General features: G+C 41.5%; 2 protein-coding genes and 1 pseudogene across 2 annotated transcripts; all 3 read left to right on the forward strand.

Annotated features, from left to right (window-relative positions):
• Nucleotides 1-5,233: 5,233 nt before the first annotated feature.
• On the forward strand, nt 5,234-5,760 carry LOC130498118 (agamous-like MADS-box protein AGL80; annotated as a pseudogene).
• Nucleotides 5,761-6,527: 767 nt separating this feature from the next.
• On the forward strand, nt 6,528-7,066 carry LOC108831234 (agamous-like MADS-box protein AGL80). Its single transcript, XM_056991482.1, has 2 exons — nt 6,528-6,901; nt 6,946-7,066. Exons 1-2 carry the CDS (start codon nt 6,528-6,530, stop codon nt 7,064-7,066), a joined length of 495 nt encoding a protein of 164 aa, XP_056847462.1.
• An 8,493-nt stretch (nt 7,067-15,559) lies between these two features.
• LOC130498119 (uncharacterized) lies at nt 15,560-16,633 on the forward strand. The gene is made up of 2 exons (XM_056991483.1): nt 15,560-15,953; nt 16,074-16,633. Exons 1-2 carry the CDS (start codon nt 15,560-15,562, stop codon nt 16,631-16,633), a joined length of 954 nt encoding a protein of 317 aa, XP_056847463.1.
• Nucleotides 16,634-18,380: the final 1,747 nt, after the last annotated feature.

Raw genomic sequence — 18,380 nt, forward strand, 5'->3', positions numbered from 1 at the left:
CCCGCGCCTGACTCTTCCGTCTCAAAGCAGAAGAAGGCTTCTGGGAAGAGGGCCGTTGTCTTGCGAAGTGCTCCTTCTCTGAGTGAAGGCGCTGGCGGAGACTCCGCTACTACCAAGGGGCTTCAGATGAACTTTCCCGATCTAGTGAACTTCTCATACAACGAGAACACTCTCTTGATCTCCAACCCGGTACAATGCGCGGAGTTGACTCGACAGGTGAGAGGGGGCCCTGTTGCTCTTCCACCGGTGGAGAATCTCTTTTTCAGAGATGAGTACATAGAGGCTGCTCATGCCAGGAAACTGGTAACTCTTTCATCAAAGTCTATTTCGACTCGTTACTCTGATTTCCTTTGTTACTTAAGTTGTTTTTCCTAACTCTTTTCCACATTACAGAGCGACGGGACTATGAACCGCATGGTGGAGAGGTACGAGACCGAGCTGAGGCGAACTCAGGTGCAGTTGGGGGTCGCCGAGAATTCGGCTCGAGTTGCGGAGGCGGAGGTCGCTCGCGTTCGCAGGATGCACGAGGTCACGGCAGCCAAGGCCGCTGAGGACAAATGGATCCTTCGTGTGAAGTTCGACGATCTAAAGACGAAGTTGCTGAACTCCCGATCCGCTGTCAAAATTCTTACTCGCGAGAAGGTCTCGTTGGAGACAGAGAAGAAAGATCTGGTGAAAGAGCGGGATGCTGTAGTTAATAAGCTCATCTCGGAGAGGAAGAGGCTTAGAGATTCTCGAGTGTATGAGGTGACTCTCGAGAGAGCTAGGGTCGAGACGGCTATGACTGTGAAGGCTAATCGTCGCTTTGATAACATTCGGGACTATTCCGTTCGTCGTGATAACTTCGAGGTGGCGCATAACCTGTTTGGACAGGCATCTGGAACACGGAAATGCCTCGAGCTAGCGAGAGAGGAAGGCTACGATGTCGCTGAGGAGCTAGTCAGTATGTTCAAGGCGCAAGAGGAGTTGTATGAAGTGGAGAAAGATAAACTCATGGTTGGAGATATCCCCGAGGAGGACCTTAAACTGTCCCCACTTGTCTTGCCTTCTCCATTCGTGAGCGAAGAGATCCTCGCGGGCGTCTACAAGTACGGAACGAACGACAGCTTTCTCGATCCGGGAAATTTGTCGAGGATGCAGTCTCCCGATGACTCCTTTGATATCATGGCGAAGAAACTGAGTGAGGGCTCCAAGGTTGTGGATCGGGAGCCGGTTGAGAAGAAGATCGATGACGAGGCCGAAGATAGCGGGAAGGATGGAGGAGACACGGGTCTTTCTGGAAGCCCGGTGGTGACGACGCTGCCTTCAGCTGTCGAGGATCAGGAGGATCCGGCGAACTAGGTCGCCATGTTGTTGTAGAATTAATACTTAGTAGTTTTCTCTTTTGTTTTTTTTTTTTATATCTGCCTTGGACTCTTTTCCTTTTTGAAGTCTTGTAGGGCCTTTGTTGTTGTGTTGCTTCCAGGCTCTTCGCTTGTCACCTTATCGGATATCTTGTTATGAATGCCTTTTCTTTTTATCTGCCTTGGGCTCTTTTACTTAGCTGTTTTACTTGCTGATTTCGCTCATCAAGTCGCGTCATTTTCTCTCTTCTTACGAAAGAATTTTTACTCGCCGACAGCGGTTTAGTCGCTGACTTCACGGCTCCCAAAAGCAGGTTTGTTCGCTGGTTGGGCTCGTTGGGTCGCGACATGTTTGCAGATGGTTCTGATCGTGGACTTTGCGGCCTCCAAGAGCTGTTTTACTCGCTGGTTTTGCTCACTGGGTCGCGACGTCCTCTCCTTTCTTCGGGATGCAGTTTTACTCGCCAGTAGCGGCGATGACTTGGCCACGTATATGTTTATTTTTTTTTTTGTTATAGCTGCGCCGGTCAAGGCTGCCTACGTATCTCCGAAGAGAATCAAGCTATTCGTAGTTCGTTTGGGGTCGAGTAAGAGTGACGCGGTGGGTGCACTTACTCGACGTGTTTTGGTTATAGCTGCACCGGTTAAGGCTGCCTACGTATCTCCAAAGAGAATCAAGCCATTCGTAGTTCGTTGGAGTCGAGTAAGAGTGACGCGGAGGGTGCACTTACTCGACTTCTTCTTATATTTTATTTTAACTTTTATTTTTATTTAATTTTAATATTTTTATTTTTAGGGTTATATAAACTGTATTTGCAAAAATTATATGGTTACTTTAAAACATATCATTGCAAATATTTGGGACAACTTCTAAGATTTGGTTTTCAATAATATTTTTATCGACAAATATAATGAGGACTGAATTATAATTATTGAAACACTCAATAATATTACCGGCTATTAAAAATGTGATTAATATATTTGTCGACTATTCAGTCATATATAGATAATTTAACTCAATAGTCCACAAAAATATTAATCACATCTTTATTGGCAGGTGATTATTCTTTCTGTTTTTTTTACTTCATAAATCTATATATATATATTCCTTAGTTAAAAAGATAAAATTTTCATAGCCCTCCATCACTATATAAGACACACACATCCCTGAACTCAAAACACAGCACACACTACACAAAGTAATAAACACAACAAACCCCATGACGAGAAGGAAGGTGAAACTTGCTTTCATCGTCAATAAATCCTCGAGAAAAACAACCTTCAAAAAAAGGAAGAGGGGCTTGCTCAAAAAAGTGCATGAGATATTCACTTTATGTGGGATTAATGTCGGAGCTATCATTTACAGTCCCTACGATCCGACCCCTGAGGTGTGGCCCTCCGTTGAGGGTATGAACCAAGTGATTACTACTTTTCGGAACTTGCCGGAAATTGACCGGCACAATAATATGTTCTATCAACAGGAGTTTGTCCAACATAGGATAACCAAAGCCGATAAACTTCTGCTTAAGAAGAAGAAGGACAACAGGGAGGTTAACCTTACGGAAGATATGTATTGATTTCTTCAGATTGGACAGTTAACTATTCCAGCCGGGGGTCATAATAAACCTGCTCTAGCTAGGGATCTTAACGATCTATGTTATCTTGTTGACCAGTATCTTAACAGTCTTAATCGCAAGATTCAGATTTTAGAAGGAGGCTCGGATGTGGAGATCGGTGAATCTTTATAGACTGGAAATTAATATTTTTTTTCGTTTTTACTAGTTATAAATCTAAAATATATTCTCAACTTAAAAAGATATATTTTCTTTTGTTTCATTATTTATAATAAAAATCTGATTTATTTGTTTTATTGTATTATACCTTATGCAATAAGTTCATATAAACCTTTTTATTTTTTTCTCTATTTTTTCTTTTATCTTATTTTATTTTAATTTTATTTTTATATTATTTTATATTATTTTACTTTTATTTTATTTTTATTTTTGTTTTATTTTATTCTTATTTTTATTTTTATTTATTTTTTTTGTTTCGTTTTGTTTTATTTTATTTCTACTTTTATTTTTATTTAATTTTATTATTTTTTATTGTTAGGGTCATATAAACTGTATTTGCGAAAATTATATGGTTACTTTAAAACAAATCATTGCAAATATTTGGGACAACTTCTAAGATTTGGTTTTCAATAATATTTTTATCGACAAATATAATGATGACTGAATTATAATTATTGAAACATTCAATAATATTACCGGCCGATAAAAATGTGATTAATATATTTGTCGACTATTCAGTCATATATATATAATTTAACTCAATAGTTCACAAAAATATTAATCACATCTTTATTGGCAGGTGATTATTCTTTCTGTTTTTTTACTTCATAAATATATATATATATATATATATATATTCCCTACTTGAAAAGATAAATTTTTCATAGCCCTCCATCACTATATAAGACACACACATCCCTCAAATCAAAACACAACACACACTACACAAAGTAATAAACACAACAAACACCATAAGGAAGGTGAAACTTGCTTTCATCGTCAATAACTCCTCGAGAAAAACAACCTACAAAAAGGAAGCGGGGCTTGCTCAAAAAAGCGCATGAGATATTCACTTTATGTGGGATTAATGTCAGAGCTATCATTTACAGTCCCTACGATCCTACCCCTGAGGTGTGGCCCTCCGTTGAGGGTATGAACCAAGTGATTACTACTTTTCGGAACTTGCCGGAAATTGACCAGCACAATAATATGTTCTATCAACAGGAGTTTGTCCAACAGAGGATAACCAAAGCCGATAAACTTCTGCTTAAGAAGAAGAAGGACAACAGGGAGGTTAACCTCACGGAAGATATGTATCGATTTCTTCAGATTGGACAGTTAACTATTCCGGCCGGGGGTCATAATAAACATACTTTAGCTAGGGATCTTAACGATCTAGGTTATCTTGTTGACCAGTATCTTAACAGTCTTAATCGCAAGATTCAGATTTTAGAAGGAGGCTTGGATGTGGAGATCGGTGAATCTTTATAGACTGGAACTTAATATTTCTTTTCGTTTTTACTAGTCATAAATCTAAAATATATTCTCAACTTAAAAAGATATATTTTCTTTTGTTTCATTATGGATAACAAAAATCTGATTTATTTGTTTTATTGTATTATACCTTATGCAATAAGTTCATATAAACCTTTTTATTTTTTTCTCTATTTTTTTTTATCTTATTTTATTTTAATTTTATTTTAGTTTATTTTATTTTATATTATTTTATATTATTTTATTTTTTATTTTATTTTTATTTTTGTTTTATTTTATTTTTATTTTTATTTTTATTTTATTTTTATTTTTATTTTTATTTTTATTTTTTTGTTTCGTTTGTTTTATTTTATTTCTACTTTTATTTTTATTTAATTTTATTATTTTTTTTTTTAGGGTCATATAAACTGTATTTGCGAAAATTATATGGTTACTTTAAAACAAATCATTGCAAATATTTGGGACAACTTCTAAGATTTGGTTTTCAATAATATTTTTATCGATAAATATAATGATGACTGAATTATAATTATTGAAACATTCAATAATATTACCGGCCGATAAAAATGTGATTAATATATTTGTCGACTATTCAGTCATATATATATATAATTTAACTCAATAGTCCACAAAATATTAATCACATCTTTATTGGCAGGTGATTATTCTTTCTGTTTTTTTACTTCATAAATCTATATATATATATATTCCTTAGTTAAAAAGATAAAATTTTCATAGCCCTCCATCACTATATAAGACACACACATCCCTGAACTCAAAACACAGCACACACTACACAAAGTAATAAACACAACAAACCCCATGACGAGAAGGAAGGTGAAACTTGCTTTCATCGTCAATAATTCCTCGAGAAAAACAACCTTCAAAAAAAGGAAGAGGGGCTTGCTCAAAAAAGTGCATGAGATATTCACTTTATGTGGGATTAATGTCGGGGCTATCATTTACAGTCCCTACGATCCTACCCTGAGGTGTGGCCCTCCGTTGAGGGTATGAACCAAGTGATTACTACTTTTCGGAACTTGCCGGAAATTGACCGGCACAATAATATGGTCAATCAACAGGAGTTTGTCCAACAGAGGATAACCAAAGCCGATAAACTTCTGCTTAAGAAGAAGAAGGACAACATGGAGGTTAACCTCACGGAAGATATGTATCGATTTCTTTAGATTGGACAGTTAACTATTCCAGCCGGGGGTCATAATAATCCTTCTCTAGCCAGGGATCTTAACGATCTAGGTTATCTTGTTGATCAGTATCTTAACAGTCTTAATCGTAGGATTCAGATTTTAGAAGGAGGCTCGGATGTGGAGATCGGTGAATCTTTATAGACTGGAAATTAATTTTTTTTTTCATTTTTACTAGTCATAAATCTAAAATATATTATTAACTTAAAAACATATATTTTCTTTTGTTTCGCTATTTATAATAAAAATTTGATTTATTTGTTTTATTGTATTATACCTTTTATTTTTTCTCTATTTTTCTTTTATCTTATTATATTTTTATTTTATATTAGTTTATTTTGTTTATTTTATTTTATTTTTATTTTATTTTAATTTATTTTATTTTATATTATTTTTTATTTTTATTTTATTTTATTTTATTTTATTTTTTTGTTTCGTTTCGTTTTATTTATTTTTACTTTTATTTTTATTTTATTTTATTATTTTTTATTTTAGGGTCATATAAACTGTATTTGCAAAAATTATATGGTTACTTTAAAACAAATCATTGCAAATATTTGGGACAACTTCTAATATTTGGTTTTCAATAATATTTTTATCGACAAATATATTGAGGACTGAATTATAATTATTGAAACATTCAATAATATTACCGGCCGATAAAAGTGTGATTAATATATTTGACTATTCAGTCATATATATATAATTTAACTCAATAGTCCACAAAAATATTAATCACATCTTTATTGGCAGGTGATTATTCTTTCTGTCTTTTTATTTCATTAACCTATATATATTCCCTACTTAAAAAGATAAATTTTTCATAGCCCTCCATCACTATATAAGACACACACATCCCTGAACTCAAAATACAGCACACATTACACAAATTAATAAACACAACAAACACCATGACGAGAAGGAAGATGAAACTTACTTTCATCGTCAATAACTCCTCGAGAAAAACAACCTACAAAAAAAGGAAGAGGGGCTTGCTCAAAAAAGCGCATGAGATATTCACTTTATCTGAGATTAATGCCGGGGCTATCATTTACAGTCCCTACGATCCTACCCCTGAGGCGTGGCCCTCCGTTGAGGGTATGAACCAAGTGATTACTACTTTTCGGAACTTGCCGGAAATTGACCAGCAAAATAATGTGGTCAATCAACAGGAGTTTGTCCAACAGAGGATAACCAAAGCCGATAAACTTCTGCTTAAGAAGAAGAAGGACAACATGGAGGTTAACCTCACAGAAGATATGTATCTATTTCTTCGGATTGGACAGTTAACTATTCCAGTCGGGGGTCATAATTATCCTGCTCTGCCAGGGATCTTAACGATCTAGGTTATCTTGTTGACCAGTATCTTAACAGTCTTAATCGCAGGATTCAGATTTTAGAAGGAGGCTCGGATGTGGAGATCTGTGAATCTTTACAGACTGGAAATTAATATTTTTTTCATTTTTACTAGTCATAAAACTAAAATATATTCTCAACTTAAAAAGATATATTTTCTTTTGTTTCATTATTTATAATAAAAATCTGATTTATTTGTTTTATTGTATTATACCTTATGCAATAAGTGAATTAATTGGCAAAATGGGTCACTTTCAAGTTTGTTATTGGGTCATCGGGATGCTGAAGGTTTTTTTGGCGAGGAGGGTCGCGTGTTTTGACAACCCTGTGCAAGTCTCTCGCAAAATACGAGACCATCCCTTCTCCAGCTTGCTAATAACGAAAGTGCCACTCTTCTCTCGCACGTGAGAGTGTTTGTCGAGCTTCCCTGGTTCCCGATAAACAGGAGTCATTTACTTCGTCGTGTTACCTGCAATTTCCGGTGAACGACTCAAAACACGGAGTTAATCAACTTTACTGCCAATATTTGTTTTGACTAAAGTTGTCGACTTTACTCTCGAAGACTCAAAAGGCTGTTCGTTAATTTTTTTTGGCTCCATTCTCCTAGCCCTCTAGAACTAGATCCACTCTCACGTGATCTTTCCGTCGCAGTTGATTCATCTTCCCCAGCGACCCATACAGCCCAGACTTTTCCTGCAATAGTTGCGAAGGCGAAGCAAACCCAGAGTGGCGTTGGCCGGCGAACAAAAGGGACCGCCGAGAAGGTCACGCAGTCCCGACCTCGGAAACAGCCGTGGTATCCGGGTAAGTCTTTTGAGTTTATTGTTTTGTCCTTTTCCGAACTGCTTTCTCCACCTCCGGTCATGAGAACTCTGTCTTTGCATGTCATCGCGTAGATTGTTTTTTGCTAATTTTGGGACATAGGTTTGAAAATCTATTGCCTCCTAGTTACTCCCCACGGTTAATTTCATACGGCTGATTTGCGGATCGATATATTCCGTTTTGTAGTTTCTGAATCGGAGGACGCCTCCGCTGCTAATTATTCTTCAGCTGGACAAGTTTGGAGGTATTCCTTCGTCGGTATTGCCCAGGAGACTCTTCGCCCCTGACTCATACCCGACAGGCTTGCGGTTGAACGTCTACTCAAAAGCAAACATCATCGGTTGTATTGCGGAGTCACTTAGAGGTATGGCTGCCATTGACACTTTGCTTGCTTCCCAGTTTCGCAGGCTGTTTGAGCTGCCCGTTGTACGCTGCCACAGCTCTGCGAAGCTCATCGGCAGCCTCCTCTGCCGGCAGCTAGTTACAGTTCGCACATACGAGTTGTGGTTCACGTTCGCAAACCATGCTCTACGTTTCTTGCTGGATGAATTCCGCGACGGTACATGTTTGAACTGCGGAGCTTTCGATGTTCAAGATTCGGAAATAGGTCCTATTAACGAATCTGAACCTGGGCCGATTTGGAAGTCGCTCTTTGATACGGCTGTGGGTGATATTACGGTGGGAAATGTGCTGGGGATGTTGCGGAATCGCTATCCAGGCGAGGATAAACGGCTCCCTTTGGCTCTGATCGCCTTGGTTGATGGTGCTCTGTGCTGCAGCAACAAACAACTTAAACTGACCCCCAGGTACGTTGAAATACTGTCAAACGTTGAGAGTTTTTTGGCCTATCCATGGGGTCGAGAGTCGTTCTTAGTTACCTTGCCGTGTTTCCTGCCTACCCCTGCCAACGAGCTTATTAAGGACCCACTGGCAGCCATGCGTGACCAGCTATCTCAGAAGACTACCGTTTGCTATGGGTTTCCGCTTGCCCTGCAGTTGTTCGCTTTTGAGGCTGTGTCTTTGCTGCTGGAGAAAATTCCCGCAGCGAACACCACCAATTTCTTGGATGAGCCCAGAGCATGCACTGGTTCGGTTACTATTCTCATAGTAAACGACATAACTGATGTCGAGCAAGACCCGGCTTGTTGTGGTCACGAAATCCATGGTTCGACCAGAGTCTCACCAAACCTTCCAAACCAGCCATCTAGGAGGTACCAGCGACCAAGGTTCAGTCCAAGGCGAATATCTCAACCCACAGAAGGACTTTCAACATGAAACCAATTTTCATGGATTCGACACTCAATACGGAGTCCATACCAGTTGGAATCATATCAAAATCTATCCGGACCAGAAAGTTATGTATTTTACAAACCGGAGGTTCTCCACCGCATCCAGTTGCGAGTATCAGCCTTTTGAAATGGATTTTAGACCAACCATTAGGCGGCCTCCTCCAGAATCAATCATGGGCTTAAAGAAGAGTCTCTTATCTTTCCAGGAAGCCCAAAATCAAGAGATTTGGTTCAGGAAATACCAAGATGCAATTAATTTCCCAAAGCTGACCAAACCGACATCAATTATGGAAAGCTTCCAACCAATTCCATTTGGTCCGACCCAAACCTATTTATGGAAGCCTGGAGATGTTCTAGACCAACCAGAATACATACAAGAAGTCTCAGCTGCACCATCACCCAGGAGATCAGGCGGATCCCTATTTACTTGAAGTTGGCTTATTTGGAATTTCTTGCAATAAAGCTCCAACAGCTCTTTTCTCTTCAGTTAAGGCACGACATCAGCACCTTCCAGACCATAAAGAAGATTTCCCCCCTCAATCCATCCAGATACAAGAAGAACATCAGCTACATTCATTTGGCCAAGATCCTCACCATTAAGTCTCCAACGGCTAGTTTTCATGGAGCCATCAATCCCTTTGCTTTCAAGTCTATTATTTCGAGTTTATTACTTTCATTTTATCATTTTAAGACTGTTAGAGTCTGCCTTGGTCGAGCCTATAAAGCTCTAGTCTTTGCTTCATTGTATTCACCCCTTGGATTTTATGAATGAAAAATACAGTTTTTCTAGTTTTGTCAAAACTATTGTTCTAACTCTTTTGAGTGTGTGAGAAGCAGCTCTTGAGCAACCAGACTTATCATAGCTTCCTTTCACAGAGCTTTGTGGCGTCCATCATTCCATTTCCATCCACTGATCTTGCTTGAGAGAGACTTCAGTCCAGCAGGCCGGATCCCACCTTCACGCCATTTTCCATCCATCGATCCTTGTTGAGAGAGACTTCAGTCCAGCAACAAAGATCCCATCTCCATCAATCTATCCCTTTTCTATTTGTTTTTTTTTCATATTATCATTCTGATTCATATTCATATTTTTTTCTGTTTTCATCATAAAATTTTAAAAACCCATAAAAATCAATTCTCTTTGTGGTCAGGTTGTAGCTTGGATCCAACCTCTATCAATACTTGGGTTACCCCCCCCCCCCCCCTGTGCCCACAACACGGCTGTAAGTTCCTTTTCCCTTCGTTTGAAATACACCGGATCCAAAAACCCTTCTAGTAAAAGCGTTGTTTGATGTTGGTATTTACCTTTATTCCGTTGTTTCTGCCTATCTTAAGCTCTCTGTACACTTCACTGTGATTCCTGATGCGGAACGTCTCCTGTTGGTTGACGAGGCTGAAGATAGTAAAGTTACTTCTCTGGTGCAGAAGCTGCTTTGTGGGGAAACATTTAAAACTGAGGATTTTTCAGGCGGTGACAGGTCGTTTTGCCCCAAGTTAGAGGCTGCAGACGCTGGGCAGGGCGAGAAAGGCAGTCCCTTTCCCGTACACCGGCGGAATTTACGACCGCGCAAAGCAGTCCCTGTCGAAGTTGAAGAAGTATCTTCTTCAACTAACAGCGAAGAAGGGGATCCTCCTTGCTCAGGGAGGTGTACGCATGAAATGTTAAAACGTTGGATGAAGGTGCGGTTTGAGAAGTTGGAGAACAAGTTTGATGAGTACAATGATTTGCAGGGGTTTGGGTATGCCCGAGGTAAGCAACCATAATACAAGGAAGAGGAAAGCCAGAGATCCGCAACGTAGACAGAATTCCTCTCCTGATAGTATTGGCATTGAAACACATGGGCCAAACTGGAAGGGCATAAAAAGAAAAACGGTCGCAAATTCCGCTGGTGAGAAGAAAACATTGTCTCGGCGCGGATCTGGTGGCGAAACCGGCGTGGCAATGGTTGTACACCATAGTTATAATGTCACATATTATTCAGATATAGAGTGAATTCCTCTTCTGACAGTTTTGCCGTTTACCAGGGAACCAGAAGTAACAACACAGCTTCATCACATAGAGAGAGTGGTCGACAAAATAAGTCTGGTAATGGTGTGACCACACCAGTCTTCGGAAATGCATCTCTTCAGGTGATATGATAGACTGTTGTTTTGGTGTGTTTTTGGTGTACAGTTCCTAAAGGTCGTATAATGATGTCATGCAGGAAACGCGTACACCCAGTCGTCCGGGGGATGAACTGTCACCGCCCGACGCACAACAGTCTGACAATGCTGGTTCTCCACCACCCGGCGAAAACAAAGTCGATCAGGTAATGTGATAGATAGTTGTATTTTTGTGTTATTGGTTACACTTGTAAACCAACGCTGGGGAGGTTGTTTAGCAGCAAGTAACAGAGCCGCATGCTCTCGTCCCATATGGACCTGTATTAGATGTTGAACCTGAGTCCTATGTGTTACCACCTAAGGTTCGTTTCATCTAAAATAGTTGTGTATTGTTTCGCTGTGAAGTCGTAATAACAAGAGTTGTGACTATTTACAGATTCCTTCTACAAAGCGGTATGAGGTAGGCTCCCCAGTTCCATATCATATAAAGCGGTATGAGGTAGGCTCCCAGTCGCATGGGAGAAAACAAACCCTACCTGTTATAGGTCGGTTGGCCCTGTGCGTTCTTTTCACCCTTCATGGAATGGAAACCCCTCCTCCAAATCTAAGGTTGCATCCACCGGAGTTGAAAAGTGTCTGCTCTTGATTATATCATATACAGTTGTTATATCTTAGACATTTGTTTTGGTCTGTTATTGTTGGACATTTTTCAAAGACCGTAATGTTGGGGAAAAATATCCAGGCATAAGTTTTCTCCAGCTTCCGGATAGGCCCTCGACTTCCGGACCCTTGCTCAAGGAGAAACCAGGGACCGACCCCTGCCTTAGGTCCGACCCCCTTGATCGGACCGATCCTTGAAGCAAAATAGAAGTTTTCCGCCTAAGGAGAATGATACAGCCTCAGAATCTCACTTTAGCTTTTCTCACAAGAAATCAAAACTGACAGCCTAAATGGAATGAAGATCGCAACTCAAAGATATGAAAGACTTTGAGATAAGATCATGAACCAGAACCTAAGTGAATCTCACACAAAGATAAAGGTTTAACACTTGCATCTTAAGAAAGAATCTCACATAACTTAGAAATAACAAGAACAAGCATAAAAGCTCTCAAGAGAAAAATCTCACTTTTTATTCAATACTCAAATCTGATTTTACAATGAAATGAAAGGAGCTTTATATATAGATCTTGGACAAAAGTTTCAGAATCAAAAGATATAAATGAAAGGAGGATTTTTAGGATAAATCATCATTAAAAAAAGAATCAAATGGGCTGGTCAAAAGGCTGATCTCAAGGGATTGAAATCTGCTTATTAATGAGTCTTGACCAAGTCTTTAATACCTTTGGACAGATCTTTTGGAGCTGATAAGGAGGCTTAAGTGGTGGCCTTTGTTTGGGGACAGCCAGCTGAATAAAAATAACCATAGGCTTGATGTCGTCTAGGTTCAACCGAGTCCAAACATAGAAAGTCTTGTCTACTTTATGAGCATTAGATTTGATGCCTGCATCATACCCTCCTTCTTGAAAAAGTTCTGTCCTCAAAACTTGCTCATGTGATATAAGGATGTACCTCGAATTTTGTTGGACCTCTTCTGATGGATCAAGTGGTTCAGGCTCTTTGTTTTCTTGCTCAATTTGGACCGCCTGTTGGACCAACCCGTCCAAACCATCGCATGTGTATCTTTGTATGTGAAAACGTATCTCACCTCTTAACCCGTAAACAAACTGGTCCATGACATTCTCATTGCTTACTCCTGGATTGAGCCGAATGCGAAGATACTTGAATTGTTTGTGATACTCTATGACCGTCTTATCATCTTGGCAAAGTGTATGAAACTGCCTCCGGATTTCTTGATACTGATCACGTGGGATGTATTGTTTTCTCATCAGATTTTTCATCTCATCCCAAGTTGATTCCCGACAATACCGGCGATGATTTCCTTTTGCAGTAGATTGGCTCCACCAGTTTTGAGCTTGGTTGATGAGCTGATCGGCTGCAATGTACACTTTCTCAAAATCTGGACAGCCGCAAGAATGGAAGAACTCGTTCATCTTGTGCTCCCATTCAAAGTACTCATCAGGGCCTGATCTTCCTGAAAAATAATAATCTTCTTGCTTCAAAAGACTCCAAGGATGGTTCGCCATGTTGATGTTGCTGGACTGGTTTTCCATATCTCTTTATAATAGTTTTTTTTTTTGGACAGAAACTTAGAAAAACAAAACAGAAAAGAAAAAAAAGAAAAAAGATTTCTTCTGGGTTTTCTTTGGAGAATCGAATGAAAAAAAAAACAAAAGGATAGATGATAGGAGCTTTTGGCTCTGATACCAAATGATACAGCCTCAGAATCTCACTTTAGCTTTTCTCACAAGAAATCAAAACTGACAGCCTAAATGGAATGAAGATCGCCACTCAAAGATATGAAAGACTTTGAGATAAGATCATGAACCAGAACCTAAGTGAATCTCACACAAAGATGAAGGTTCAACAATTGCATCCTAAGAAAGAATCTCACATAACTTAGAAATAACAAGAACAAGCATAAAAGCTCTCAAGAGAAAAATCTCACTTTTTATTCAATACTCAAATATGATTTTACAATGAAATGAGAGGAGCTTTATATGTAGCTCTTGGACAAAAGTTTCAGAATCAAAAGATATAAATGAAAGGAGGATTTTTAGGATAAATCATCATTAAAAAAATAATCAAATGGGCTGGTCAAAAGGCTGATCTCAAGGGATTGAAATCTGCTTATTAATGAGTCTTGACCAAGTCTTTAATACCTTTGGACAGATCTTTTGGAGCTGATAAGGAGGCTTAAGTGATGGCCTTTGTTTAGGGACAGCCAGCTGAATAAAAAGAACCATAGGCTTGATGTCGTCTAGGTTCATCCGAGTCCAAACATAGAAAGTCTTGTCTTCTTTATGAGCATTGGATTTGATGCCCGCATCAGAGAAACTTCCATTTTTCCGATTATGGAAGAGTTCTATTACTTGAAGCCGACATCTACAACTAGAAAAGGGGAGCCCAAACCCTAGAATAAGGGATCGACTTTTCTAGACTAAGAGATTAGGGTTAGGCGGCTAGAACTAAGGTTCATATACCACCAAAACGTTGTAGTCCTGATCAATAACATAATAAACATCTCTTCTAGTCGAATTCTCTTGTTTCAATACAAATATTCTAGTGTTCCATAGTACTAAAACGATCCTACACAAAATACCCTAACAGTTTGGCGCTAGAAGGAGGGGAGTGATCCAACTACGTGACGATGGCACTAGAGGACGATATTAACCAAGCAGAGATGACCTCGAGGGAGATCAAACTCCTCAACAAGCTCGAGTTTCTTCAAAGTCAGGTTACCGATCTTCAGAATGCTCGGGAGACCACCCCGGAGGTCCTGAACTTCTTCTTGAAGTTCAAACCCTAAAAGATCAACTTGGAGAACACTCCAAGCAACTACAGCAGAGCGCCGAGAAGCTAGACGCCATAGAAGCAGAGAATCTTGTCCTCCGACAAGAGAACCATACCCTCGGTGAAACTAGCAACAACCGAAAGCGGTTCCAAACTAGGGTTTGACCCATGGCTTCGCTCAATACTCCACGCGACAGCGAAGAAGCACCTCATTGACCCGTTTCCGCCAGCAACGAACCCGAAGGCCGAGAAGCCGCAAACGACGGGACCCGAGTGCAAGTGGATAGCGATTCTGATACGGAAGATGAGGATTACTCACCCGATGATCCTGGGATCTCGAATCCGGCTTTAGCCGCCTACTTAGAAAGGGTGGTCTCCGAAAGGTTTGGCACCATTCAATCTAAGGTAGAAAGGCTCCCAGGGGTAGCTTCCCCTATTCGGAGAAGTAATCAGGGGTCCTACTCCGATACACCTTTCGTGGAAGAGATTGCCTCGGTGGAGATGCCACACAAGTTCTCTTTCCCGAGCATAAAGATGTACGAAGGTACTGGGGATCCTGACAATCATATCGCCCAGTACAAGCAACGCATGCTAGCAATAGCAATCCCCCGGGGGACGCACGGGAAGTTACCATGTGCAAGGGATTCGGATCAACCTTGACTGGCCCTGCTCTCCAGTGGTACATCAATCTTCCTACCAAGTCCATCAAGTCCTTTGCAGCCCTTAGCGACAAGTTCGTAGAGCAATTTGCTAGTAGTCGCAACCTAGAGAAGAATTCAGACGACCTCTATGAAGTCCTCCAGCATAGGAACGAACCCCTTCGTTCCTACATAGCACGCTTCAACCAATAGAAGGTGGCTATCCCTGAGTGCAACGCTGATTCGGCTATCTCAGCCTTCAAGCGGGGCCTACTCCCGGAGGGAGACCTCTACAAGGAGCTGATCAAATACAAGTGCAGGACTATGGAGGACGTATTGTCTCGTGCTTGGGCTCAAGTAAGGTGGGAAGAAGATGTTGCTAGTAGGGCCAAATCATGTCCGAAGTACGATCATAAGTCCTCAAAGCCAACTAGGAATGACCGCGATGAGCCCTCTCATCCCAAGACCGCGAGGGAGACAGGCAACCCAAGCAAGGGCAGGTACCAACATCGACCTTTGCCTAGATCCGAGGGGATGATGGTGTCCACTTGGCCTGATATCTCTCATCTTGCGATATCCAAACCGGAACTGATCGGCGTCCTACGACAAATGGGTCCACAAGTTAAGTGGCCTCCTAAGATGAAGGCTGCAGAGGCTAATCAAAACCCCAAGCGATGGTGCGAGTTCCATAGTGACCATGGTCACACCACGGAAGATTGTATTGCCTTGAAGATGGAAGTCGCCGAGCTCCTCAAGAAAGGCTACCTAAGGGAGTTCCTCTCAGATAAGGCCAAGAACCTTCTAAATAAGGAAGGTCCCGGTCTCCCTACCGAAACAGCTCCAGCATTGCCACCACAGCAAGACCGAGTGATCCATGTCATCTCAGGCGGATCGGAGGTAAGTGGAATTAGTAGTGCCGCTGCCAAGAGAAGTACTCGCAACGCCAGGAACGACCAAGAGGCCGAGGGTCCTAAGCGCCTATTCCTCGAAACAGACGAGATCAGCTTCACTGCAAGGGAGCAAGAGAAGGACCTTGTTCCTCACCACGATGCTCTTGTCTTTTCACTTACCATAGCAAACTGCTTGGTCAAGCGAATACTAGTGTACAATGGAAGTTCCAGCAACATTATCTTCCACTCGGCCTTCGCCGACCTAGGTTTGGAACCCACATCCCTAACTAGAAAGGCGACTCCCCTTGTAGGCTTCAGCGGAGAGGTCAAGCAAACCTTAGGAGAGGTCCTTCTCCCCGTGTACGCCGAGGGGATAAATCAGGCCACAAAGTTCCTAGTCATCGATTGCCCTTCATCGTATAATGTAATACTAGGAAGGCCTTGGATCCACGATATGGGAGCTGTACCTTCGACTTTACATCAACTGGTCAAGTTCCCAACTCCCTAGGGCATCAAGGCGGTCAAGGGAGATCAGGAGAATGCCAGGTCCTGCTACCAGACTACCTTAAAGGGACAGACCCAAGTTTTGTAGCAATTACAGAAGAAGCTTCCGGCCCCGCATACCGAAGAGCCGGAAGTGGAAGGAATGGATGAGGTTCCACTCACAGAAGGGAACTTGGGTCGAAACTTAAAGATAGGCTCCCAGCTTCCAGAAGGTCTAAGAAAGAGATTGGTGACTTCTTGAGATCCAACTCCGATTGCTTCGCCTGGTCCCATGAGGACATGCCTGGAATTGATCCTGACGTCATCATGCATCAACTCAAAGTGGATCCAATGCATCCTCCCGTCAGACAGAAGAGGAGGAAGTTCACTCCTGAAAGGGACGAGATAATCAACGAAGAGGTCAAAAACCTACTGGATGGCGGATTCATACGAGAGGTGCACTACCCGGAATGGCTAGCTAATGTAGTGGTTGTTAAGAAGAACGGGAAGTGGATAGTCTGTATCGACTTCAAGGATCTTCATAAATCCTGTCCTAAAGACCCCTTCCCCTTTCCTCACATCGACAAGCTAGTCGATGCCACTGCTGGTCATCAGCTGAGGAGTTTCATGGATGCATTCTCCAGATATAACCAGATCCTAATGCATCCTGACGACCAAGAGAAGACCTCGTTCATGACCTCAAGGGGCATCTACTGTTACAAGGTCATGCCTTTCGGATTGAAGAACGCAGGTTCGACCTATCAGAGGCTCGTCAACATGATGTTCGCCGATCAGATAGGGCAGACCATGGAGGTCTATATTGATGATATGCTGGTAAAATCCTGGACGCTGAGGACCATATATCGCACCTTCAACAAGCCTTCACCACTCTCAGGAGGTACAACATGAAGCTGAACCCTTCAAAGTGCTCGTTCAGGGTAAGCTCTGGGAAGTTCTTGGGGTATATAGTCACCCACAGGGGCATTGAAGTAAACCCATAGCAAGTGAGAGCAATCCAGGTGATTCCTTCCCCTCGCAACGTCAAGGAGGTGCAAAGACTGACAGGAAGGATGGCCGTCCTAACCAGGTTCATCTCCAGGCTGTCCGACAAGTCGCATGCCTTCTTCGAAACCTTGAAGGACCCCAAGGACTTCCAATGGACCGATAAATGTGAGCAAGCCCTATACGATCTCAAGGCCTATCTCACTACTCCACCTCTCCTCTCAAAACCCTTTGAAGGTGAGGTCCTATTGCTCTATCTGGCGGTATCAGAGCTCGCAGTCAGTAACGGTCCTGGTAAGGGAAGAAGGAAGGAAACAGCACCCTATCTACTACGTGAGAAAATCATTGCTAGGCGCGGAAACCCGCTATAGTCACCTTGAGAAGCTGGCCCTCGCCTTAGTTAACGCGGCTCGAAAGCTACGCCCCTATTTCCAGGCTCATCAAATCGTGGTGGTCACCTCCTTTCCCATCAAGGCAGTCCTTCACAAGCCGGAAATGTCCGGACGACTAGCAAAATGGGCTATAGAGCTGGGGGAGTACAATGTGATCTTCCGGCCTGCAACGGCCATCAAATCGCAAGTCCTAGCAGATTTCGTAGCTGAATTCTCTCCTGCCATGCTTCCAGCCCTGGAACAAGAGGTAAAGCTTCGTGATAGCGAAGGGGAGAAAGGGGAATGGACACTGTACATTGGTGGGTCTAGTAACGTGAGGGGCGCAGGCGTGGGATTAGTCCTAACTTCTCCTACGGGGGAATCAGCCTCAAGGGCCGT

Source organism: Raphanus sativus, chromosome 7 (genome assembly GCF_000801105.2).
Source record: "Raphanus sativus cultivar WK10039 chromosome 7, ASM80110v3, whole genome shotgun sequence".
Lineage (NCBI taxonomy): Eukaryota > Viridiplantae > Streptophyta > Magnoliopsida > Brassicales > Brassicaceae > Raphanus > Raphanus sativus.